A 25,809-nucleotide genomic window follows, 5' to 3' on the forward strand; every position below is an offset into this window, starting at 1 on the left:
TCATGAACAATGTTTAATTCATCAATATATCAGCTACATCAATAATTTGGTGACCTCATTAATAAAGGACAAAGGTCATGGGACATTTGTGTCATATTTAGTGAGTACTGTAGATTAGCCTTTGGCACTAACTCATCTTCCTGTGAATTTGTTTTTATTATTTTTATTCCTAATTTATTTTCTTCTGAGGGAATGATAATGGAGATGTATAATATTATCTATGAAACAATATAAGAAAAAAAATTCTGAACTGAAGACGAATTATAATACTGTACTGTATATTACCTGACCTGAAGGTAAATAATAGCAATAATCCTATATATTACAAAACACTTTTATACAACGATAATAATGTCTTGTTTTGATTATGTGTCAACAAAGTTTCCTATCAAATTAATTAAGTTTATCTTTCCAGAGTCTTCTCTATCCACAAACTCTCAATTCTGTCTGCTAAAAGTCTCTCCTTTTTATCCAGCCAGACTATTTTCCTATACATAAGGCTCTTTCCTCTCCAGCAGTCGCTCCAGATTAGTGCCTAACCGTCATGAACTCAGTGATAGATAGTGCTTGCATATTATGACCAGTGTTCAGGTTGTAACAGTCCATATACATATAATCGCCCTCGTCGTCGTGTGAGCGAGAGTAAGGAACTAACTGGAGAGTGTTTGTTGGCCTGGGGTTGTCATCAGGACGAGTAGTCGTGGCAACAGCAGGAGATGAAGTGGCAACTGGAAAAATAGGAAGTGATAATTCCTGAGTGAAAGTGTGACAAACGGACAGACTGAAAACTTGGTAGACAAAGTCACAAATACACCGACAACTACGCAAAAATAGACACAGACAGACAGACAACTTGGTAAAGATAGACATAGACAGACAGACAATTAGTGTAAAATACAGACAGAAAGTCTGTTAAATACGCAGAGAGACAGACAGACACACAGAAATTTAGGTTTAAAAGATACAGACAGAGAATTAGGTAAATAGATAAACACAGATATATGGACAGACAAATAATGTGAGACGTAATGCTTCATCAGGCGTTATTTAGAAGACAAATATTAAGAATGTTAGATGTGTTCTTCATTTGAGAGGGTAGTATAGAGTAGGTACAGCAGTATACCCGCTATTGCACTCGACTGCCTTCATTCCTCAACAGTAAATATAGGTAACCCTTCACTGCTGGGAGAATTAGAAGTACCCTGTTAATTTACCAGTGACCCTTCGCACAGGAGGTCAGTGCTGTGTCCACTTGGCTGTAATTTAGGACAATTAACAAGTATCATCAATACTTGTAGCAGTGTGGGGTGAGTACTTTGGCAGGTAAAAAACTCGCTATGACTACTAACACTCCTTATAGGATTGATTGACTGCCTGGTTGATTGATTGAGTTACTGACTGAGTAAGTGAATGAGTGAATGATTGATTAATTTACACTGGATTACTCTGTCGGTTGTGTCTAAATGGAGGTCCAGTGAGGGCCATCTTACATGATCCAGCGTTAGTAAAGGAGGAAACTGTGGTACGTAGACCAGACAAGCCATGGCCGGTAGTGAGGACCATCCTTCATGGCTCAGTGTAAGTACAGGAGGAAACTGTTGTAACTGGGCAAGACCTATCATGGTCGGTACCGCCACATTAGACAACACCCCTTTCACATTTATCCCAAGTGGGATTCTAACTATTCTGGCCCTTTAACCGTTGATTCCTTCTGGGTTAATTAGGCTGGAACATGTATATTTTGTAGGGTTTTAGTAGCGAAACCCATTTGTCTGTTATCTATTTATTGAGGAACTATCTCAGATACAGTTCCAAGTGTATATCACCGTAACTTAATCACTGTAGCTGTGAGTGTTAAGATGAGTCGGAGGCTATGTTAAATAGCTCTGCTAAGTAAGTTCTGTCAATGAGCGGTGAGTGATAATGAGTAGGGACCCATCGAGGGAGAATGGAATTATATCCGACGTCCTCCCTCGAGGAAAGACGGAACCATCCACGATGGCTCTCAATAACGTCTTCCTCTAGATAAGGATATCAAACTACTGCAGCAAGAGGTGGCCAGAGAGCCGGCTACTTAATGCCTTAGCTCAGCACTAAGTGACTTGACTTCCCGTGGGCACACCTTCTCACGTGCTCTGAACATGCTACCTCATAGCTAGTGGAAAGTTACAGAGGTTGATAGTGTCATGGTCGTAATTATGGCTGGTCTGTTTTAAACTTAATGATTCATATAATACATCACGCCCGCAAAACATGTGGATAACTGGTGAGTTATCCCTAGGAAGAAACGCGTTTTCCCTCTCCGTAAATTCCACCGCTGCCACCATTATAAGGGCGGGGAACACACTGCCACCATTATAAGGGCGGGGAACACACTGCCACCATTATAAGGGCGGGGAACACACTGCCACCATTATAAGGGCGGGGATTTTCTTCTTCTCCCATATATTCTTTCATACTTCTTTCTTTGTCTTATTCCTTCATTTGTTCTGTCTAATTATTTTATTTCATGGTTACTCCATCACCTCAGACCTCTGCTAGCATGGCGAGGGTAGGCACATGGGTACTGTAATCCTGGTATCAAGCCACTGGACAAAATAAAGGTGAATACTTAGGGACAAAGAATACCGCTAATATACTCTATGACAAGGTTTATTAATATGAAATTAAATTTGGGAAAAGATGTCATTAACATACAACTACAAGGTTCAACTTCCTCCTTTGACGATCTCCAATTTATCCCAGATCTTGTGTGTGGGTTATTTGAACACCCCACCGGCTGCCCAGAGTCGGTGGCTACCTAACAGTTAGCTGTATTGCACGATGTCGTCGATTCGGCAGGATTAAACTGCTCCATGTATCTTGGGAAGTAGACCCCAGACCGGGGATGGCCAACCTCCGGCACGTGGCGCATTGCATCCCTGTGATAATAATAAAGTAAGGCAGTAAGCCTACTCATTATTTTTAGCGATTTTATTATTTCGTGCACATCCTTTTTCGCGAATGTTATCTTCTTTCACATTTATCTGTTTTCAGTTAAAAAATATGCTAAATGAATCAAACTAGGAAAGATGGACTTTTGTTCTGCAATCGTCCCGTAACATGTTCAATACGCGTTTAATACTTGTGTGACCGTGAGGGCCCAGGCGTCTGCCCCAGCAGTGCGTCACAGGTTCTTTCCAGTTTACAACTGACACTCGGTGCGGTACGACGTTGTGCTTTGTTTGTCCTTTGTGAACATTTGCAGTTTTGTACTTTTCGAAAATTAAGCCTTGTTTTTACATTCCAGTTACCCATCACATTGCGAAAGAAAATGAGCAAAAGAAAAGCAGAAAGTGATAAGCGTGAATTCAATGAACAGTGGGAAAATGAGTTGTTATTTATAGCGGGTGCGTCAGGAAAACCGTTGTGCATTGTTTGTGAAAACACTCTTTCACAGGATAGAAGACATGATCTTAATAGATACTATAAAGCACAGCATCAGACTGAAATAGAAGGAAAACTGAAGCTTGTGCTTGGGTCTGAGTTACAGAAAGAATATGTGACTAAGAAAAAGGAAGAATTCAGAAGAAGACAAAATGTATTTGTTAAAAAAAGTTGTGAAAGTTTGCCGATGACAAAAGCGTCCTATGAAATTGCTTTAGCGTTGGCGAAAAAAAGGAAGTGTTTCTCTGATGGAGAAGAAATTGTTAAGCCTTGTCTCCAAATATTTGCAAGACGTCTTGGTGATAAAAGTATTGAAAGGAAAGCAGACAAAATTGCTCTATCAAGGCAGACAGTTACGAGACGTACCGCGGAACTCTCTCATGATGTATCTCGGCAGCTGAAAGACCTTGTCCATTCTTGTACTTTCTTTTCTTTAGCTTTGGACGAATCAACTGACATATGTGATGTAGCCCAGTTAAGCATTTTTATAAGAGGAATTGATGATCATTTTAGTGTCTTTGAAGAACTTGTCAGTCTTGAGTCGCTTCATGGAAAAACAAGAGAATCAGACATATTTGACAGAGTAAAATCATGCCTAGAAAATCTACAATTAGATTCTAGTAAACTCATCACTGTGTGTACTGACGGAGCGCTGTCAATGCTAGGTAAAGTCGCCGGGACTACAACTTTGCTTGAAAACGTTTTAAATCGTCCTCTACTAAAATATCACTGCATTATACACCAAGAGTCACTGTGTGGAAAAACTTTATATTTGCAGCATGTTATGTTACCGGTTGTGAAATGTGTGAATAAAATTTGAGCAAGAGCATTAAACAGACGAGAATTCAGAGAATAGTGTGAAATGTTAGATTTGGAATATGGCGACCTTGTCCTTCATTGTGAGGTGCGCTGGCTTTCTAGAGGACAGGTTCTGAGTAGGTTTTGGAAACTGAAAAATACTGTTCATAATTTTCTAGAAGAGAAAAATGAGCTACCTGAGGAAAGAGCCCTTTTATGTGATAAAAACTGGCTATTTGATTTGGCATTTTTGGTTGATGTTACCAGACATCTCAATGATCTAAATTTGAAACCGCAGGGCAAGAACAAATTGTTTCCTAGCTTAGTAAATGACATCAATGCATTCAAGATGAAGTTAAAACTGTTCATCTCTCAGTTAGAAAATGAGGATTTGAGCCAGTTTCCGCACTTAAAAGAGCAGAGTGAATGTGCTGCTGATAATGGCAATTTGACAAAATATACTGAAAAAATCAAGTTATTGCAAGAGTCATTTGAAAGTCGTTTTCGTAATTTTGCTAAAGAAGAAGACTGCCTACTCGCATTTATAAACCCATTTTCACTTGGTGAACAAAACATAATGAAGATGCTTAATGACATACAAATGGAACTTATTGACTTGAAAACAAATTCATTATTGAAAATGAAATTTGATGAGCCTTCCTCAGTCCCAAATGCTTCTGACATGATTAATTTCTGGCGATCATTACCCTGTGAAAATTTCCTAGAACTAAGAAAATTTGCCCAGAGTTATATATGTCGTTTCGGAACGACATATAGATGTGAACAAGCATTTTCATCCATGAAATTGATTAAAACCAAAACGAGTTCGCGACTGACTGATTCAAATTTGAAGACTTCTCTGCTGCTCTCAGTAACAAATTTAACTCCAAACATTGAAAGACTGACGAAATCAAAAAAGACTCAAAAGTCTCATTAAAGGTAAGTAATGTTTATCTGCTTTATCAGATATTGTTTTTATATTTAATAATGTTATCATGTAAAAATGCTAATTACGTCAATAAACATATTTTTACAAAAAGTAGACGGGGGTACAAGAGTTGTATGGCGCATCTGAACTCGTGTGTGAACAAATTGACGCATTGTATGTAAAAGGTTGGCCACCCCTGCCCCAGACTCTCGCCACGTGTCAGACTACACCAGGCACCAGTGGTATACCCTGGGACACCCCGTACAGTTATTTGGTCCACAGTGTTTGTTGTATATGATTAGGGATAATAAACTGGAAATAATTATCCCATGTTGGGTAGTGAGCCCATATAAATTGTTAGTATCAGTATAATGTGTGGTGTTGAGTGCATCCTCCATATGTACTAACAACACTTCTAGTGAAGGTACCATATGTAAGTTGATCCTTGTAGCTGTATGTTAATGTAATGTACCACCAGTAATGTTGTAAGAAGTAACAGCATCCAATTTGAATTGCAGATGCGTAAAGCCAAGGAGTTGAACCTTGTAGTTGTATGTTAATGACATCTTTGCCCTAATTTAATTTCATATTAATAAACCTTGTCTTAGAGTATATTAGGGGTATTCCCTGTCCCTCAGTATTCACCTTTATTTTGTCCAGTGGCTTGATACAAGAATTACAGTACCCATATGCCTACCCTCGCCATGCTACCAAAGGTCTGAGGTGATGAAGTAACCATGAAAAGAAATAATTAGACAGAACAAATAAAGGAATAAGACAAAAAAAAGAAGTATGAAAGAATATAAGGGAAAAGAAGAAAATCCCTGCCCTTATAATGGTGGCAGTGTGTTCCCTGCCCTTATGACAGAGTATATAAATCAAATGTAATTGACCCATTTATATAATACTTCTGCTCGGTCACACCATCCAAGCTCCGCTAGGAATACACTAAACTCGCAGAAAAACCTTATACATAAACCTAACCATGTTACATGCATATGTGTGTAAACACTAAACTGGGGAAGCTGACACCTGTGGTTGACCAGTTACTTAAGCCCTAGTCTGGAATGGCTTATGGAGATTATATTACTTATAATGGCAAAATTGGATGATTCTGACATAAAAGACAAACATTACTGCCAATATCAACACAATAGTGGAAATCGTTAACTTGGGTAAGCAAATCCCGTAATAACAGGGCATAAATAATCTTTGCCTATTTCGTGTTTAAGAACGCACCTCCTTAACAATGTACAAGTTTTGCTACTATAATCACGCTGGATGAATGAGTGTGTGGTGCTTGAGACTCTTCGACGAAACATTAATTTTTGCGGAGAGCAATGGTACTGAGTTGTGAAGGGTTCTACAAGGTACCATGGTATGGCTGAAAATTTACAGTGTGTGATAATATACTGTAGAACTATCATATTTGTATTTTGAAAAGATGTGTCTATGACATCATTAAAATTGAAATATAACTGTCATGCAGTTTGAGAAAATGCGTCTATGACATCACTGACATTAATATAAAACTATCATATTTGTAGTTTAAAAATTATTAGCATTACTATCCTTCCTGGGAAAAAAAATATAATGTCAGCATTTTCTATGTCTAAGGTTTGAAAAATTATTTAGATACAAACCAAAAAAATAACCTTGTCCATCCATTTACAGGAAATTGATATAAATTATATTTAAAATAATTTAAGTATCAATAGCTGAACAGGTGAAAAATAAATACTGGAAGTTATATTACGTCAGTATATATTAAAATAAGTAAGGCACTTATAATAATTGATATAACCTACACGATGTCTATCTTTGTGAAGTTAAATAAATAATAATAATAATAATTAACGGTTTATTGAAAGAGCTTGGCAGCCAGAAGGCTGAAAATATACAGTTACATATTTGGGGAATGGGTTTCGAATTACAAATAATATACAAGTAACATAAGTGATACAAATAAGATATATAATAACTAGATGGGGAAAAGCTCAAACTACAGTGCATTTCAACATAGTGACAGTGCACGAAGTAGTGTTTACTGGGAGTGAATACACTGGTTTATTACAAGTTATTGATAATTTTTACAATGGTTGGGACTGGGCTGTTCTTATAGCGATCAGTTCGTGCACGTATGGGCTGGATGCGGTTGTGGTGTCGAACAGCAATTCTCGGGCTAGGATCTCAGGTGGTAGTAGGAGCCGGTGTCGAGGATGGTGTAGAAGCTTCTACCAAATTTGCAGATGAGGTCGTGGTGATGGTCAGTGAGAGTCGTTGAATATGCTACGTGGGTATATATATATATATATATATATATATATATATATATATATATATATATATATATATATATATATATATATATATATATATATATATATATATAATGTATACCTAGATACCTACTCCTTGTAGGCTTGATTGAAGAATCCTTTCTAGAATTTCTTGAAAATGTGAAATTGTTGTCGCAATTCCGTAGACTTGCTTGTGTCACTCACAGGAGACAGCTGATGCTAAGACCGGTGATTGGGTCAATGTCCACGAAAATCCTGAGTACAGCAAACTGCTGCTCCCTGTCAGTGAACTCAAGGACTCTGGGGTTCACTGGGTACACTATTGCATCCACCACACCATACCTCAAAATGCTGAGACCATCTCTCGTGATCGGAGATGTGTCATCACTAGGTGGGGTGCTGGTAACTGGGGGTTACTCACGCCATTCGAAAGAATTTTGTTGACAGGATGTTGGTTGATGAGTAGTCACAACAACTGTAGTCACGTCCTGTCAAACCCTGGGCAGTGAACGAATCATTTGCAGAAACAAATGTTCACTTCAGCTCACAGGAATGTTGCCATAATTCAGCAACTATCAATAACTCCGTATTGGTTATCGACTTAAAAAAAAAAGATTTTGTTCATCATCTTTGGATGACAAAATAATAATCACTCAATGCATAACGTCTCACTACGGGATACTGTAGATATATGAGACGAATATTGCTGTAATATGTAACTCTGTACTATTTACCATTATAATCATACTCCCTTTTGTCACTTGAGTGTTAGTTCAGACTTTAGGCACATGCGCGCTGTACGCGCATGCGCAGAGAGAGATACCCGGAGAGATTCCAAGACAGGATGCTGTTTCCCCTATCTTAACTCCTTTTGTGTGTTTGTCCCAGAAATAGAACTTACGAACTTGACATCAGTGTGTTTCCTTCACCCCTGATTATAAGGATCACCTGAGTCTCTCCCACATGGCGCAGTGTTTAGCTGGGACATCACATTATTCAGAATTGGAGTGGACACAGAATCTCTCTCGGAGCCGCCATCTTGTCAACTTCTCCTGTCGAGTGGTTCTTGGCGCGTACCTCAACAAGATATTCCTGGATTTACAGTGCAGTGTTGTGAAGTGCTTTTTCAGTGTTGTGTGTGCCCTTTAGTGTCTTTAAAGCGTTTCCCCGTGTTCCTGCACTTTTTACAAAAGAGGGAAGCCTATTTAAGACCTATGGGAGAGCTCAAGTGTTGACATCCTCCCCTGTGCCTGTCTCGACTGTCACTGGCGTGAGCCAGCCAGCGCGCTCCCCAGCTGCCTCGAGTACACGCACGAACGAACGCACACACACACACTCACAGACGCTCGCAGATATCTTCCATTTAAAGACGATTGCTTTTCTGCTCACTTATTAATTACAGTAATTGTGAGAGAAATAAACCAGGCCATATGGAAGATCAGGAATTTATTGGGTTTTCTTCAGATACCCAACAAGCCCAACTTCAGACGTGTGTCCGTGCAGTAAGTGGACTCCAAGTGGAGCAGAAAGTGGATCAAGCGGCCCCCACCCACCCTTAGCCCCCACTACACACGTCCGCAATCTGCCACAGGTGTCGACTTCCTCCATTTAATTCAGTTTTTGGAAGAAAACCGACGACAAGACGACATCAGGAGGCGACAGGAAGACGATGAACGAAGACGTGAAAAGGATCACAGACGTCAACAAGAAAATGCCAGATTCAGTGCCATTATCGAGTTGTTGGCACCTGTTAACCTTCAAGCAGCTACTACACCTGCCTCTTCGTCCACAGGTGCACCTGCAGGGTCCTCTCCAACTTCTTTGGCCCCCCCCCACAGAAAGCACTCGCTCAGAGTCCACAGCCACTCCAAGCTGATGCCTCGTTCCAGGTATTCCGTGAATGGCGTCGGAGGTGGGACGATTATTCGATGATGGTCGATTTATCAAGGTTGCCTAGGGAGAAACAGCTGATCCAGATGAGGATGTGTCTCACCCTAGAGACGCAACGTATCCTGGAGCCCACCCTGCAAATTCCCCACGACACAGACAAGACTGTGAAGGACGTCTTGGATGCTTTACAGACGCATATCAAGGGTCTCCACAACGAAGCTCTGCGTAGAAGAGAACTTCTCAGTTGTAAGCAGCTGGAGGGTGAGTCGTTTGCCGATTTTTACGTACGACTCCGACGCATCGCTGAGGAGGTTGACGTTTGTCCTGGGAACTCGTCGACTTGTGAGGAAACACAGCTGAAGATGATTATCCTCATGGGCGTGCGGGACGAAGAGCTAATTCAGAAGCTTATCTCCCTCGACACGGCCTCTTCTCTACAGGATGTTGTCACCACCTGCCGCTCTTACGAAGCCACCAGAAGTGCGACTTCTGCCATTCGTGCTCCATCTAACCAGCTGTGTGCCATCTCCGCATATAAGAAGAACAAAGGACGTGACCGGACTTCAGCTTCACATCCGACTTCAGCTTCACGTCCGACTTCAGCTTCACATCCGACTTCAGCTTCACATCACTCTTCAGCATCACTTCAGACTTCGACGCCAGGTCATTTCTGCCAGTATTGTGCTCGTCGGCATGGTTCTGAATGCCCTGCCGCTGACAGCACCTGCAATAACTGTGGCCGTCGTGGTCATTGGGCTAGGACACTGAAGTGCCCTGCTAACAACGTTCAGTGCCGCTCCTGTAGCCGCATTGGACACTATGACAAATGCTGTCAGTCACAGAAGAAGAATAATACTACTTGCAAGTCTCAGGCGGCGAAGAATAAGCGCTGTCGTCGCGTGGGCTCCTCTTCTTCCCCTGTCAGCAAGACACCTCAGCCCATCTGTGTTCACCTGTCATACGGCGACATTACATCCCGTACCCAGATGCTTCCTGACACAGGTGCGGACGTCACAGTCATCGGCACAAGACACCTCGACATTCTGCGGATTCCTAGGAGCAGCTTCCAACCACCGTCAACTTCTACAACGCTCACCGCAGACGGTTCTACAATGGCACCTGCTCTGGGTACATTTCAGGCTACCCTCACCCTAGGTAAGCAGTCATGTTCTGCCAGGATTCAGGTCCACAACGGTGTTCAGATGCCACTACTGTCTTATGGCCACTGTCAAGAGTTGGTCATAATACCTTCAGACTTCCCTAAGCCAATTATGGAAATAAAACATGTCAACAGGTGCAAGGAGCTGCCCCTCCCACCCAATACGTCACCTTCTGCAGCCAGGGAGTTCTTCCTACTGCAATTCAAGGACGTGCTGGTTTCCAAGGAGGACCTCAAGACGGCTCCACTCAAGCCAATGGCTGGCTCCCCCATGAGAATACACCTGAAGGATGACGCAGTACCTTTCGCCATCCACACACCGCGACAGATACCCTTCGCTTTCCAGAGCCAAGTTAAGAAGGAACTCGACTCTATGGTAGCCCAGGGGATCATTAAGCCTGCTGGTGACGACCCTTCGGATTGGTGTCACCCCATGGTAGCAGTCGCCAAGAACATCACTGGAGTTCGTATTACCGTCGACCTCACCAAGCTGAATAGCCAAGTTTCCCGCCCGACCCACCCTTCACCGACACCCTTCGCCGCTATACGCAGTGTGGACCCGAAGGCAAGGTATTTTACTACAGCAGATGCCTTATGTGGGCACTGGCAGATGGAACTTGCGGAAGAAGATCAGCACCTCACGACGTTCATCACACCGTATGGCCGATTTCAGCACTGCAGAGGACCTATGGGTTTCGCGGCTACTGGCGATGCTTTCTGCCTCCGTGGTGACATGGCCCTTCAGGGTGTGGCGAACTGTGTCAAGGTCATCGACGACGTGCTCCTATATGACAAGGATTACTCCACGCATCTTGAGCGTATTCACCAGATGCTCACCAGGTGCCGCAAGTACGGGATCACCCTCAACAAGGATAAGTTTGTGGTCGCCGCACCTAGTGTGAACTTCTGTGGGTACACCCTCTCAGACAAGGGCATCTCGGCTGATCCTGGAAAGGGCAGCGCGATCCGGGACTTCCCAACTCCTGCCAACCTGACCGACCTCCGCTCGTTCATGGGCCTTTTAAACCAGTTGGCTGAGTTCACCCCCGACATCGCCGCTGCAGCACAGCCCCTACGCCCCCTGATGAGCCCCAAGAGAACATTCACCTGGACAGCTGACCATGATGAGGCATTCTGTAGCGTCAAGACAGCTCTCCTTAGCCCACCTGTTCTCGCTTCCTTCTTCTCGGCCCTGCCAGTTGTCCTCCAGACTGATGCCTCTCGCCTCTACGGGATTGGATACGCTCTGCTACAGGACCACGGCAATGGACGCCTTCGTCTGGTTCAGTGTGGCTCTCGGTTTCTCACTGACGCCGAGACTCGCTACGCCACCATCGAACTGGAGCTGTTAGCCGCCGTCTGGGCCATGTCCAAATGTAGGTTGTATCTGATCGGCCTACAACACTTCAACCTCATGACGGATCATCGGCCACTCATCCCGATCCTGAACCACTACTCCTTGGATGCGGTCGAGAATCCCCGCCTCCAACGCCTTAAGGAGAAGATCTCGCCCTACCTCTTCACAGCTGTGTGGCGTGCTGGCAAGCTGCTCTGCATCCCTGATGCTTTGTCACGAGCCCCAGTCAGCCACCCCACACCAGAGGACGAGATCGCATGTGCTGATGCTACTGCACACCTCAGGACCGTAGTGACCGTGAACACCGTCATCTCAGAAGGGTCTCCACCGCAGGACGCCGACAGGACTCTTCAGGAACTCCGAGCCGCGGCAAGAGCGGACCCTTCGTACATCCGTCTACTGAACTGCGTGACCTCGGGATTTCCCTCCAACCGGTACGACTTACACAGCTCTTTACTCCCATACTGGAAGATGCGGGACGACCTCTATGCTGATGGCGACCTCGTCTTGTATGGAGCAAGAGTTGTGGTTCCTGCCGCCCTCTGCCGCCGCACCCTAGCCCACCTGCACGACAGCCACAAGGGTGTGGAAGCTACGAAGCGCCGGGCGAGACAAGCTGTTTTTTGGCCAGGCATCGACTGCGACATCGCTAGTTCCGTTCAAGTCTGCGAGCCATGCCAGGTGCTGCAGCCTAGTCAGCAGCAGGAACCCCTCATGAACAACGACAACCCTACGAGGCCCTTTGAGTCCGTCTCTGCGGATTTCTTCATTGTGGCGGGAAAGTCCTTTCTCGTCATCGCCGACCGGCTCTCAGGTTGGCCTGTTGTCGTTCCCTGCGGAGGCAACACTACTGCCTCTCATACAGTACGTATGTTCTGTCGCTACTTCCGGGAAGTTGGTGTCCCTCTCCGCCTGAGGACTGACGGCGGGCCCCAGTTCACCAGCAACGACTTCCGGGACTGCATGGAGCGATGGGGAGTTTATCATGTGGTGTCCTCGCCACATTATCCCCAGTCCAATGGACATGCCGAGGCTGCCGTAAAGTCCGTCAAGCATCTCATCCTCAAGACGGCACCCTCAGGCAACATTGACTGTGAGAAGTTTGACCGGGGTTTATTGGAATTGCGGAATACCCCCAACTTCACAGGTCGCTCCCCAGCACAGATGTTATACGGCCACCCACTACGGTCATGTGTCCCTGCCCATCCTGAGTCCTTCTCGAGGGAGTGGCAGGCCAAGACCGAGGACTGCGATCGTCGTGCAGCCGCCCGTGCTGACCAGGTAAAGGCACAGTACGATCAGCACGCCCGACCCCTTCCCAGGTTGAGTATCGGGCAAACAGTTCGGGTTCAAGACCCGACGTCTCACCGCTGGGACAAGGTCGGGGTTGTCATGGGCTGCGGCAAGACCAGGGATTACGAGGTCCGTCTCCCTAGTGGTCGGGTATGGTGGCGGAATCGCCGCTTTCTTCGTTCAGTACCGTCCCCTAGTGGTGAACCCCTCCCCCACATCCCTGTGAACCCTTGCTTGGACGAGAAAAGTAAGTCCTCATTCAGTGACCCCCCAGTTTTCCCACGTCACTCTCAAAGGCTCCTGGAAAAAGAGTCCTCTCGAGATTGCACTACGAGCGTGAGGGGAAGGGAGGTGTAGATATATGAGACGAATATTGCTGTAATATGTAACTCTGTACTATTTACCATTATTGATTCAGGTCTCTGTATTATATGTTATAATTATACTCCCTTTTGTCACTTGAGTGTTAGTTCAGACTTTAGGCACATGCGCGCTGTACGCGCATGCGCAGAGAGAGATACCCGGAGAGATTCCAAGACAGGACGCTGTTTCCCCTGTCTTAACTCCTTTTGTGTGTTTGTCCCAGAAATAGAACTTACGAACTTGACATCAGTGTGTTTCCTTCACACCTGATTATAAGGATCACCTGAGTCTCTCCCACAGATACTACAGTGAGAATTGAGTAGATTCTGCTCGTGGGTTCAGCCCAAGATAGCTGACCTAGGGTTTTCTGAGGTCACGCCTTGTGCGTGGAACTTACCCATCACGTGCTTTGAACATGCTACCTCACAGCTACGGAAAATTACAAGGGGTGATAGTTACACAATACAAATATGTTAACCCATATTTATATAAATAGTTATGTCTATAAGACAGGGGCTAATACTGAGGCAAACGAGCGCGAACGCCGGAAAGATGCCGCACTAGATGTAGTTTTACACACATACAACTTCTGTGGACGACCTTGCCGGTCCCGTATCTGCATTTTGAGTCACCTCAGAACTCACTAAGGAACGTTACATCCTTAATAACTAATAATTTGGTTCATAGATGGATGATCCTCATATTCAATTCCGTGTGACAGCAAAGTAGTAGTGGTAGTATGATATTTAGATAATGGACTTAGAGAAAGTCGAAACGTTGAGATTAATTAGGAAAAATCACACGTGTTGTCTTTATTGTTTGTAATAAGATCCAATTGGATTTATATACATATAAATTGGTTCACTGCCATTACACCATAATTTTCACGTAATTTAACTAATAACTTTGGTCGCAAGGAAAATAAAGTTATCAAAATCATAAAAAAGTATTGGTTTCTCAATATTGTTTATATCACCATGTTTTACTGCAAATTCCGTTGTGTGAATAAAAGTAGTAATAGATTTTAGTTGTTATGATTTAAATCAAATTATTTAAATCACATGATTTAAATCGATTTAAATCAGAGTAAAAAAATCATGATTTAAATCAAAATGATTTTTTTACTAATAACTGTTTTCTCTTTTTATTCTACATGATTGAAAAGTATATGCAATGTAGCAGGCTAATAACATTATTTGGATTCACATAATTATGTACTGTACTATAGTCTGTTCTCTCCAGTTTTGCGAAACGTTGATCATATTCACCCTTCCGAACAGTGGAGCACCAAGAGTTTATCAAGATGATTAAAATGCTAAGACCAGGATATGTTCCACCTAATAGACATCAAATTGGAGGGTCTCTTTTGGATCAAGCCTACGATTCAGTGATTAAGAATTATTCTGAAAAACTTAGTGGGAAAACAGTTTGCATGGCCATGGATGGATGGAGTAATGTCCATAATGAGCCTATAGTATGTATAACTTTAACAGCGGACAACCGTATTTATCTTGTTGACTCTATAGACACAGAATCAAGACACACAGTCGAATATCTGTTGAAATTAGCTGAATGTGCTACAAAAAAGTGTGAAGATAAATTTGGATGCACAGTAAGAAGCTGTGTAACAGATAATGCTGCTAATATGGCAAAAATTAGTAGTGAATTCGGACAAGATAAAGCCATTAAAACATATGGTTGCTCTGCACACCTGTTAAATTTGCTTTCACAAGACCTGCAAATCAAGAACATTAAGGAGCACATTACTGAAATCATTAAGTACCTTAGAAATCATCACATCCCAAGATCTTTGTATAGAAGAGCAGGAGGAACAATGCTAGTAATGCCATCAGACACACGATGGAACACAGTGACAGATTCCATTGAATCTTATTTAAAGAACTGGGAGACCCTTGTCAAAGTGTGCAAAGAAAATAGTGAAGACATTGATAAGAAAATTGAAGGAAAGTTAATGATAAGGCATTAAAAAGAACTGCAGAAGACTATTTAGAGAGACTTAAGCCTATTGCTGTGGCATTGGACTGTGTCCAGAGAGAACATACCCTATAAAGTGATGCTGTAGAAATCTGGGTAAAACTGAAAACTGATATTAAGGAGTATTTAACAGATAAGAAGGATATGGATAATTTTGAAAAAAGAATCAAAGTAGCATTGACACCTGTCCCTTTTCTAGCTAATGTGATAGATCCAAGGTATCAGGGCAGACATCTGACTCCTGAGCAGCGAGACATTGCAGAACAGTATGTGTGCGAGTCTCTTCCACATTTCCTTTCAACATTAATGTCCTTCCATGGAAGAAGTGCACCATTTAAAGAGGTCTATTTTGGCAAAGATGTTGTAAAATCTCTCTCACATTTTGCTTGGTGGCAGTATTTTGCCAGTGATATGACAGAAAATGTAATGGATGTTCCTAGGCAATTATTTACAGCTGTTGCATCATCAGCAGGGGTTGAGAGAATTTTTTCCACATATGGATTTGTACACTCAAAGGTAAGAAATCGCCTAGGACAGGAAAAGGCATGTAAGCTAGTCACAGTACATAAGCATTTCAATGTTCAACTAAGCTAATTTAAATGTTTTGAACTATTTTTGTTTACAGAATGAGAATATTGTGTTGACTTGAAGTTATTACCGGTAATTCTTAATACACTATAATCCTACAAATGTAAGAAAATAAACTTGTTACCAGTTTTATTTTTTTTACAAAATGAGAATATTATTCTGTTGACTTGAAGAAGTTAAGTTATTAATTTTTGAAACACTGTAATCCTATAAGAGCATTTATGTTAAATTTCATTATTACGTTTGGATTAGTGCACTCAAATGTATGATATGTTACCAGTTTTCTTTTATTTTACAAAAAGAATATTATTGTGTAAAATTCCATTGGTGCATCTACGGCATAAATATCTCAATGCCAATTTTCTGTTTATTATCCTGATTAAGCTTTGGTTGAAAAATACTGTTTTTATGGTTTAAAAATACTATTTTAATGCAATTAGTAAAAAAACAAAAAAACAATCGATTTAAAAAATCAAATAAATCGATAATTTTTTTATTAAAAAAAAAATCATGATTTTTTCCAACCCTGCTACGTATAAGGGTTCCCGTACACGCCTTAAGTACATGATGAGGACATGGACTACTGCAAAGCTTCAACAGGCTCTTATCTCTCACCAGGAAGACACTAAATAAACTCACCAGTTGGACGTTTTCTGAACAAGGCACAGAAGATGCTGATGGCCACCAAAGAGCCCAGTCCCACAACTCCCAGTGTAGACGACACAATAACAGTAATCTTAACTTGGTCACCTTCGGACACTGTAGGCTCATCCTCAGGCACTTTAAGCTTATCCGGTCTTTCAGCTGCAACAACAATAAGTGAGGGAATCTAATTGAATATTCACCACTAATAATATGATGGAAGTATGATATTCTGTGGTTAATAAGTTCAGGTTCATATTTAGGGAAAAACTAAGCATTCGTGTTAATGTCAATATGTTAACGTTAACACAAATATGTAGTTAACATTCACTTGTAGAGAGCGAGACAGAATATGAGTGATGTAGTTACATTTTAGTACATAAGGTATATACATACAGTATATATATATATATATATATATATATATATATATATATATATATATATATATATATATATATATATATATATATATATGTAACCGGTCGGAATTTACTGGACTTTAATTTCTCACTTGACTTGGGGTTTATTAAAAATTAATAGATGGTAATGGCAGTGGAAGCGCCCCTTTGAGAAAAATCCCGAACCAGCACAAGAACACTTAAATCTACTAAACAAAATGAATTGTCCGTGACCCGTGGAAGGATAGCGTCTGTGACTGGGATGAATGAGACACACTGTAAAATTTAGACACTTATATTCCCTCCAACACTACAAACACAATCAAATAATGGTACACCAATATGCTCACCTCTTAACTTAAACTTAAAACACTACTCTGGGGACTAAAAATTATACATGATATAGAAATTATTAGAAACACAGGCAACAATAAATTTGAAGTAGTAAGAAATGTTGCTTGCACACATGAAACAGGCCTTAAAGGCTTTCACAAAATAATATCAGTCACTTAGGAAATGGTATTAAAAAATAAGAAATTAACTACTCTACAATGAATAGGCCTTAAGGGCTTTCAACAAAATAATATCAGTCACTGAGGAAATGGTAATAAAAAATAAGAAATTAAATACTCTACAATGAATAGGCCTTAAGGGCTTCAACAAAATAATATCAGTCACTGAGGAAATGGTAATAAAAAATAAGAAATTAAATACTCTACAATGAATAGGCCTTAAGGGCTTTCAACAAAATAATAGCACCCCAACAGATGCACACTTCCTAACCTAACTTAACCACTACTCTGGGGAACAAGGTTATACCTGAGATCAGAATTATGAAGAACAATTAGATGCATTAAAAGAATCAAATCACAGTATCACTCTGGTTCCACTTAATGGCACAAACATTCAAAACAATACTATCAAAATTATTTAGGACTATTAAACTACACACGTCAAGATAATATCAGTCTGAGGAATGGTGTTAACTACACCCGTAATAAAGGAGGGAAGATGTTCCTCTAGGTATCTCCTAGAGACCTAGACTCACGGTCTCAGTGTGTGACCATTAGTTTACTCAGATAGCCTCAGTGTACTCCCAGTGCGTCCATAAAGCGGAAGGGAGTGAGCCAATCAGACCTTGTACAGTTGAGAGAAACTTTAGCTTCCCGTTAGCAAGAGGGTTTCACTAAGCTGCTCGGGACATGTGGTGTTGTGCACCCGAGTGGTAAGAACTGATCACCCACTGTGGATGCTGGTCCCGTCGTTTTAGTTGTCGGGAGCACTCGTTCACTCAAGAGATCCTTTGCTACCCCGCTAAACAGTGACAGGCCTACACTGATCGGTCCAATGGCGACAATCGCCACCCTCAATCATCAACGGCAGTCTCAAACGGCAGTCAATCTCTCGCAGTCAACTCCGGTCAACTCCAGTCAAGTGGGTTCTGACGGAAACCCTGAAATGAACTCACTGTTAGCTCTAGTTTACTTTACCACTGCCCTATCTAACCCTGTCTGAGATCGCATGAGACTTACTTGTTATACGGCAATAGCGCAACACAGGTGACTTGGCCACGTGACTATTTCTGTGACGGACGCGCAGGGACGTCTTGTTTTGTATGAATCCTCCCCGCGACTGAGGGCCAGCCAGCGTCGCGTCCTCTCAAGGCGTTAGCTTAGGCCTACGTGACATTTTTCCGCCTAACTAATAACTCCTTGGGACACCCGTAACATTATTCAGACTGATAAACGATCTATAATAATTTCAAATTCAATAATAGTCCCTTACTTCATGAATCGCATCATTATTAATTCGGTAAATTACATTTAATATCATATAGGCCTAGTTCCGCAATCTCTCGCTACGAGCAGGCAGCGCTCCCTCCCCTCAGATGACCTTGAACGCTCAGTATCACTCATGGCGGGGCATTTGAAATTACTCTGAAATTTCTGAATATTACATATATATATATATATATATATATATATATATATATATATATATATATATATATATATATATATATATATATATATACTGTTTGTATGCATGTATATATATATATATATATATATATATATATATATATATTTATATATATATATATATATATATATATATATATTTTTTTATATATATAAATATATATATATATATATATATATATATATATATATATATATATATATATATATATATATATTGATAAAATCAGGAAAAGGGAAACAACGAGCACCTTAGCTTTCGTCTTTATTCAAGACATCTTCGGAGGCTCTGAAGATGTCTGAATAAGACGAAACTATGCTCCGCCTCCCGTGATTAATAAGATCTATCTTATCCACGTTTTCATTGTGGATCTACGATATATATATATATATATATATATATATATATATATATATATATATATATATATATATATATATAATATATATATATATATATTATATATATATATATATATATATTACACAAAATCAAGGAAAGGTAAACAATGATGAACCTTAGCTGTCTCTATTCAAGACAGCTTATGTACACAAGTGATCTTACAAACATGAGGTTATATATATATATATATATATATATATATATATATATATATATACATATAAATATATATATATATATATATATATATATATATATATATATATATATATATATATATATATATATATATATATATATATATATATATATATTAATATATATATATTATATATATATATATATATATATATATATATATATATATATATATATATATAAAAGAGAGAGAGAGAGAGTAACCAGTGAATGTATTACTTACGGTGTGTATAACTGGGGCAGTTGATCCAGTGTACAAGGCTTCCACTAGTAACACGGATATTGAGCACCTTCCCATAACCCAGAATCAACTTGTTATCGTCATCGATGAAAAAAACTGCCTCCTCATCAGTAGCGAGGAATCTATAGACCTAAGAAATTATATATATATATATATATATATATATATATATATATATATATATATATATATATATATATATATATATATATATATATATATATATATATATATATATATATATATATATATATATAAAACAAAGAAGTATGTCTGTCTGTTTATTTATTTGTTTGTGTGTCCGCACGAGAATCTCGGAAACTACTTTACCGATCTGTAGTGATGATGGATGGTGTTATATGTAGTGATAATGGATGGTGTTATATGTAGTGATGATGGGTGGTGTTATATGTAGTGATGATGAATGGTGTTATATGTAGTGATGATGGGTGGTGTTATATGTAGTGATGATGAATGGTGTTATATGTAGTGATGATGGATGATGTTATATGTAGTGATGATGGATGTTGTTATATGTAGTGATGATGGGTGGTGTTATATGTAGTTATGATGAATGGTGTTATATGTAGTGATGATGAATGGTGTTATATGTAGTGATGATGAATGGTGTTATATGTAGTGATGATGAATGGTGTTATATGTAGTGATGATGGATGATGTTATATGTAGTGATGATGGATGTTGTTGTATGTAGTGATGATGGGTGGTGTTATATGGAGTGATGATGAATGGTGTTATATGTAGTGATGATGGATGATGTTATATGTAGTGATGATGGGTGGTGTTATATGTAGTGATGATCTATATTTATATATATACATATATATATATATATATATATATATATATATATATATATAAAACAAAGAAGTCTGTCTGTCTGTTTGTTCACCTTTCTCCGGGATGCCATGACCTACGTCAGAAACTATGGACGACCAGATCCCTGTATGGACTGACACAACAGGAGCTCTAATGGAAGGCCAGAAAGGACAAGATCGGCATGACATTATAGCGAGAGTATTTCGTCAGAAAGTGATCAAACTCATGGACCTGCTTACAAAAGCATCAATCTTTGGCCCTACACGGTGCTACATGTTCTCCATTGAGTGGCAGAAACGAGGTCTACCACATGCCCATGTCTTGATCTGGCTGAAAGAGAAATTTCGACCGAACATGATTGACAACTGCATACGAGCAGAATTTCCTGATCCAGAAGAAGATCCAGTTCTCTATGAGATCATCAAGAAGCAAATGATTCATGGGCCATGTGGACCATTCAACAGACACTCTCCCTGCATGAAAGATGGACGTTGCAACAAAAACTTCCCAAAAGACCTGATAAAGGATACTCAGAGTGGAGAAGATGGCTATCCTCAGTACAGGAGAAGAGCCCCAGGCGATGGAGGTTTTACAGCAGTGTTGAGACCTGAACACACAGTGAAATAACAGTAGACAACAAATGGGTGGTCCCCTACAATCCCCTTTTGAGTAAAGCATTCAATGCGCACATCAATGTGGAGTTCTGCAATTCAGTCAAGTCCATCAAGTATATTTGCAAATGCGTCAACAAAGGCTCTGACCAAGCGATCTTTGCATTGGAAAAGGATGGGAATCATGATGAGGTGACACAGTTTCAGCAGGGCCGTTATATATGCAGCAATGAAGCCCTATGGAGAATTTTTAGTTTTCCTATACACGTACGATGTCCAACAGTAGTTCATCTGGCTGTTCACCTGGAAAATGGATAAAGAGTATACTTCACAGAAGAGTCTCTCCAAAATCAAATGGCAAATCCTGCTGATACGACTCTCACTGCATTCGTTAAGCTTTCACAGGAAAATGAGTTTGCTCAAATACTCCTGTATGTTGACGTACCCAAGTTCTACATATGGCAGGCTTCAATGAAAAAGTTCCAGAGAAGAGCTTAAGGATCCGATGTTGAAGGATATCCAGGGATAAAGCCAGGCAATGCTTTGGGACGTGTCTACACGGTTCACCCCAACAACTTTGAATGCTATTGTTTGAGACTTAATTTTGCACCACATCCGTGGCCCAACATCATATGCAGCACTCAAGACAGTGAATGGACAAGTCTGCAGAACCTATCAGGAAGCGTGCAATCTCCTTGGCCTACTGGAAGATGATGGTCACTGGAATGACACATTACAAGAGGCAGCAGCTACTCAATCGCCAATGAGAATGAGGAACCTGTTTGCCATCATGATTGCTACATGTGGACTTTCCAACCCAAGCCAGCTCTGGAAAAACCACCAAGAAAGTCTTTCAGAGGATCGGCTTCATCATGCAAGAAGTGAACATCCTGGTCAAGAGATTGAGTTCATGGATGACATGTTTAGCAGGGCTCTGATCATGCTGGAAGACAAAGTGATGGAGCTATGCGGAAAAAACCTGATTGATTTTGGATTGCCTTCCCCAGACCAAGAAGAACCAGTAGCTGCAAACAGGGAGTTGCTCAGACAGACAGACTACTCAGTTGAAGTTCTGGTGAATTTTGTTGAAGAAAATGAGCCCCACCTGGTGCCTGACCAAGCAAATGCTTATGAATAGATCTTGCAAGCGATACAAGCGGAGTAGGGAGGTATGATCTTTCTTGATGCACCTGGCGGGACAGGAAAAACATATTTGATCAACCTTCTGTTGGCCAAAGTACTTCACCAGGGGAAAATTACTCTTGCTGTGGCATCCTCGGGCATTGCTGCAACACTACTAGAAGGAGGACGTATTGCACACTCAACTTTTAAACTGCCTTTCAACCTCGCTCACAGTAAGAATCCAGTGTGCAACATCAAAAAAGGATCGGCAAAGGCAAAACTCTTAGAAAAATGCAGCCTCATAGTCTGAGATGAATGCACTATGTCTCATAAGTTAGCGTTTGAAGCATTGGACAGGACCTTGCAAGACATACGAAAAATTGACCAGCTCATGGGTGGCATTACAATGGTCATTGCTGGAGACTTTCGCAGACCCTACCTATCATTCCTCGAAGCACTCCAGCTGATGAACTGAATGCGTGCTTCAAGGCATCATACCATTGGAGAAGTGTTCAGACGCTCACCCTATCCACAAACATGAGAGTACATCTACAAGGAGATTAGGATGCTGGACAGTTTGCAAACCTTCTACTACAGATTAGGAATGGATCTTCCCTGTTAATTCAGAAGGACAAATAATCATTCCTCAAGGATGTGGAAATGTTGTAAAGTCCTCAACTGAGCTCACTAACATGGTCTACCCAAACTTTATCCACCACTACAAGGATCACAAGTGGCTGCGTGAACGTACAATTCTGGCACCAAAGAATGAAACAGTGGCTGAAATCAACATGATTCTACTCAAACAGCTTCCAGGCAGTAAGACCTCATTCAAATCTGTTGATACAGTTATCGACCAGGACCAAGCAGTCCAGTACCCTGCAGAATTCCTTAATTCTTTGGAGTCCCCTGGAATGCCTCCTCACCACCTCACTCCCAAGAGTGGAATTCCTATAATGCTCTTAAGAAATACTGAACCACCAATCCTCTGCAATGGCACAAGACTGGTGGTGAAGAACATGATGCCACATGTACTGGAAGCTACAATACTGACAGGAAAAGCTAAAGGAGAGGACGTTTTTATATCAAGGATACCTCTCATCACCACTGACCAGCCATTTGAGTTCAAGTGACTTCAGTTCCCGGTTAAAGTGAGCTTTGCCATGACCATCTACAAAAGCCAGGGACAGTCGCTGAAGATGGTTGGCCTAAACCTGGTGTTTTCTTGCTTCTCTCATGGACAGTTCTATGTGGGATGCTCCAGAGTGGGAACTGGCAAAAATTTGTACATACTTGCTGCTAATGGCAAAACCAAAAATGTGGTATACGTTAATGCACTACAGTGAGACAATGTGGAGCCTCCCGGAGGGTGGTGTCCTACAGTGGCCTAGCGAAAGAGCTGCACGAGAATCTCGGAAACTACTTTAGCGATCTGTAGTGATGATGGATGGTGTTATATGTAGTGATGATGGATGTTGTTATACGTAGTGATGATGGGTGGTGTTATAATTAGTGATGATGGATGGTGTTATATGTAGTGATGATGGATGGTGTTATATGTAGTGATGATGGATGGTGTTATATGTAGTGATGATGGGTGGTGTTATATGTAGTGATGATTAGACAATAAAATAATAACACTTTAATGCTAAAAAAATATAATTTGCTGTACTGTTGTAGTGAAAAACATGGTGGAACTTACATACACCGTTATTGGACTAAGTTAGTGTGAGAACATTCATCTCAGCAGTAAAAATACGTAGTAGATGTGAACAACTGAATACATGGTGCGTGATATGATACATACGGCAGAATTATTCACATGTACAAAATATGCACATACCCTCAGCCACATACACAAGATATGAAAGTAAAAAAAAGTGACATGAAAGGGAGAGAGACAAAGGGAGAGAAAGACTGTTGTATCATCCAATAATTTACTCATACACATAAAAATATAAGAATAACTAACCTTTGGTTTGATAACTCCTACATAATAACTTGTATTACTCGGGACAGTAAACCAGAGGTCCCTGTTGACTCGATCACTGCCATCGTTTTGGAAGAAATCTATGTATATTTTGGTCAATGTCCTCCTTTTGTCTGCTTGGAACCACAAGTATTTCGCAGGATTCTTGAAATTTACTCCTTGCCAATCATTGTTAGTTTCGGTCGTGACCCAAGGCGTACAACCTAGGGAAAAGTTGTGGTTTAAATATTTTTGATATGGTACTGATATAATAATATTGTGTGTGTGTGTGTGTGTGTGTGCGTGTGTGTGTGTGTGTGTGTGTATGTGTGTGTGTGTGTGTGTGTGCGTGCATCTCAAGTCTTTGGCAGACTTTTGGGAGCTGAAATTATCTACAAAGTTGCATGTGTATTGAGCAGCTGTTCTCCCTATCCTGCTGTATAGCAGCGAGACATGGGTTACATACAGGAAGGACCTCAAGGCACTTGAAAAATTTCACCAACACATTTTACGTTGGGAAAACAAGAGAACAAATGCCAATATTCTTATGGACATCAACTGTAAAAACACCAAGGCTACCATTATCCATGAACAACTAAGTTGGACTGGGCATGACAATGGGCATGTTACCGGCATCGACGACAGTAGTGCTGGTAGACAACAGAAAATGTATAAGGATAGTCTTAAGACAAACCTGAAAAGTGCCAAATCGACACCCTCACCTGGGAGACGATCACTCCATACCGTAACGCTTGGAGGAGTACCAAGCGAAAAGGTGTCAATACTTTCGAGTTAGCCCGACTGCATACCGAGGCAGACAAGCGCTCGCATTGGAAAAACGCTGCCGCCGCCCCTCCCACACTAGATGTAGCCCTACACACGTGCAACATCTGCAGACGGCCCTGCCGATCCAGTACCGGCCTCTGAAGTCACCTCAGAGCTCACCAACGAAGGTGACATCTTTAATAACTCATATTATTGCATCATAGCTGGATGATCGTCATACTCGTTTCCGAGTGAGAGAAAAGTAGTAGTAATAGTAGTAGTAGTAGTAGTAGTGTGTGTATATCAGCAACATCACAAGACTACTCACCATGGCCATCAGTAGCGAGGGTCAACACCCAGCACAGCGCCCCTAACACCACTGCCAACTCTTTCACCACCATGTTATCCATCAACACTTGTTACTTATCCCAACAAACTACTGACACACCCAACGCCTTCACCACAATAACTGGAACTGGAGTATTTCGTCAGTATGGTTGACATCCTACAAACCCGCACACACCGGACGTAACATCTG

At 41.0% G+C, this 25,809-nt stretch overlaps 1 protein-coding gene across 2 annotated transcripts; it reads right to left on the reverse strand.

The window, feature by feature from the left end:
* LOC121880277 lies at window positions 1–25,789 on the reverse strand. Of its 2 annotated transcripts, XM_042387466.1 has the most exons (5): window positions 25,600–25,785; window positions 24,510–24,730; window positions 19,947–20,094; window positions 16,737–16,901; window positions 1–728 (listed from the first exon to the last, which is right to left on the reverse strand). In XM_042387466.1, exons 1-5 carry the CDS (start codon window positions 25,679–25,681, stop codon window positions 529–531), a joined length of 816 nt encoding a protein of 271 aa, XP_042243400.1. In that variant the 5' UTR covers window positions 25,682–25,785; the 3' UTR covers window positions 1–528. The 2 variants fall into 2 exon arrangements, with proteins under 2 accessions (XP_042243400.1, XP_042243463.1); XM_042387529.1 differs by lacking the exon at window positions 19,947–20,094 and having other exon boundaries at window positions 25,600–25,789.
* Between the last annotated feature and the right edge of the window lie 20 nt (window positions 25,790–25,809).

This window comes from Homarus americanus, unplaced genomic scaffold, assembly GCF_018991925.1.
Source record: "Homarus americanus isolate GMGI-L3 unplaced genomic scaffold, GMGI_Hamer_2.0 scaffold51859, whole genome shotgun sequence".
NCBI classification, from domain to species: Eukaryota; Metazoa; Arthropoda; class Malacostraca; order Decapoda; family Nephropidae; genus Homarus; species Homarus americanus.

Bases quoted from the DNA above. Each gene is read 5' to 3' on its own strand.
- LOC121880277 (XM_042387466.1), bottom strand. From the start codon at position 25,681: ATGGATAACATGGTGGTGAAAGAGTTGGCAGTGGTGTTAGGGGCGCTG. The intron at 20,095-24,509 runs GTTAGTTATTCT...ATAATTTCTTAG, and splicing joins TAGGAGTTATCAAACCAAAG to GTCTATAGATTCCTCGCTAC. The intron at 16,902-19,946 runs GTAAGTAATACA...TTGTTGTTGCAG, and splicing joins CTGCCCCAGTTATACACACC to CTGAAAGACCGGATAAGCTT.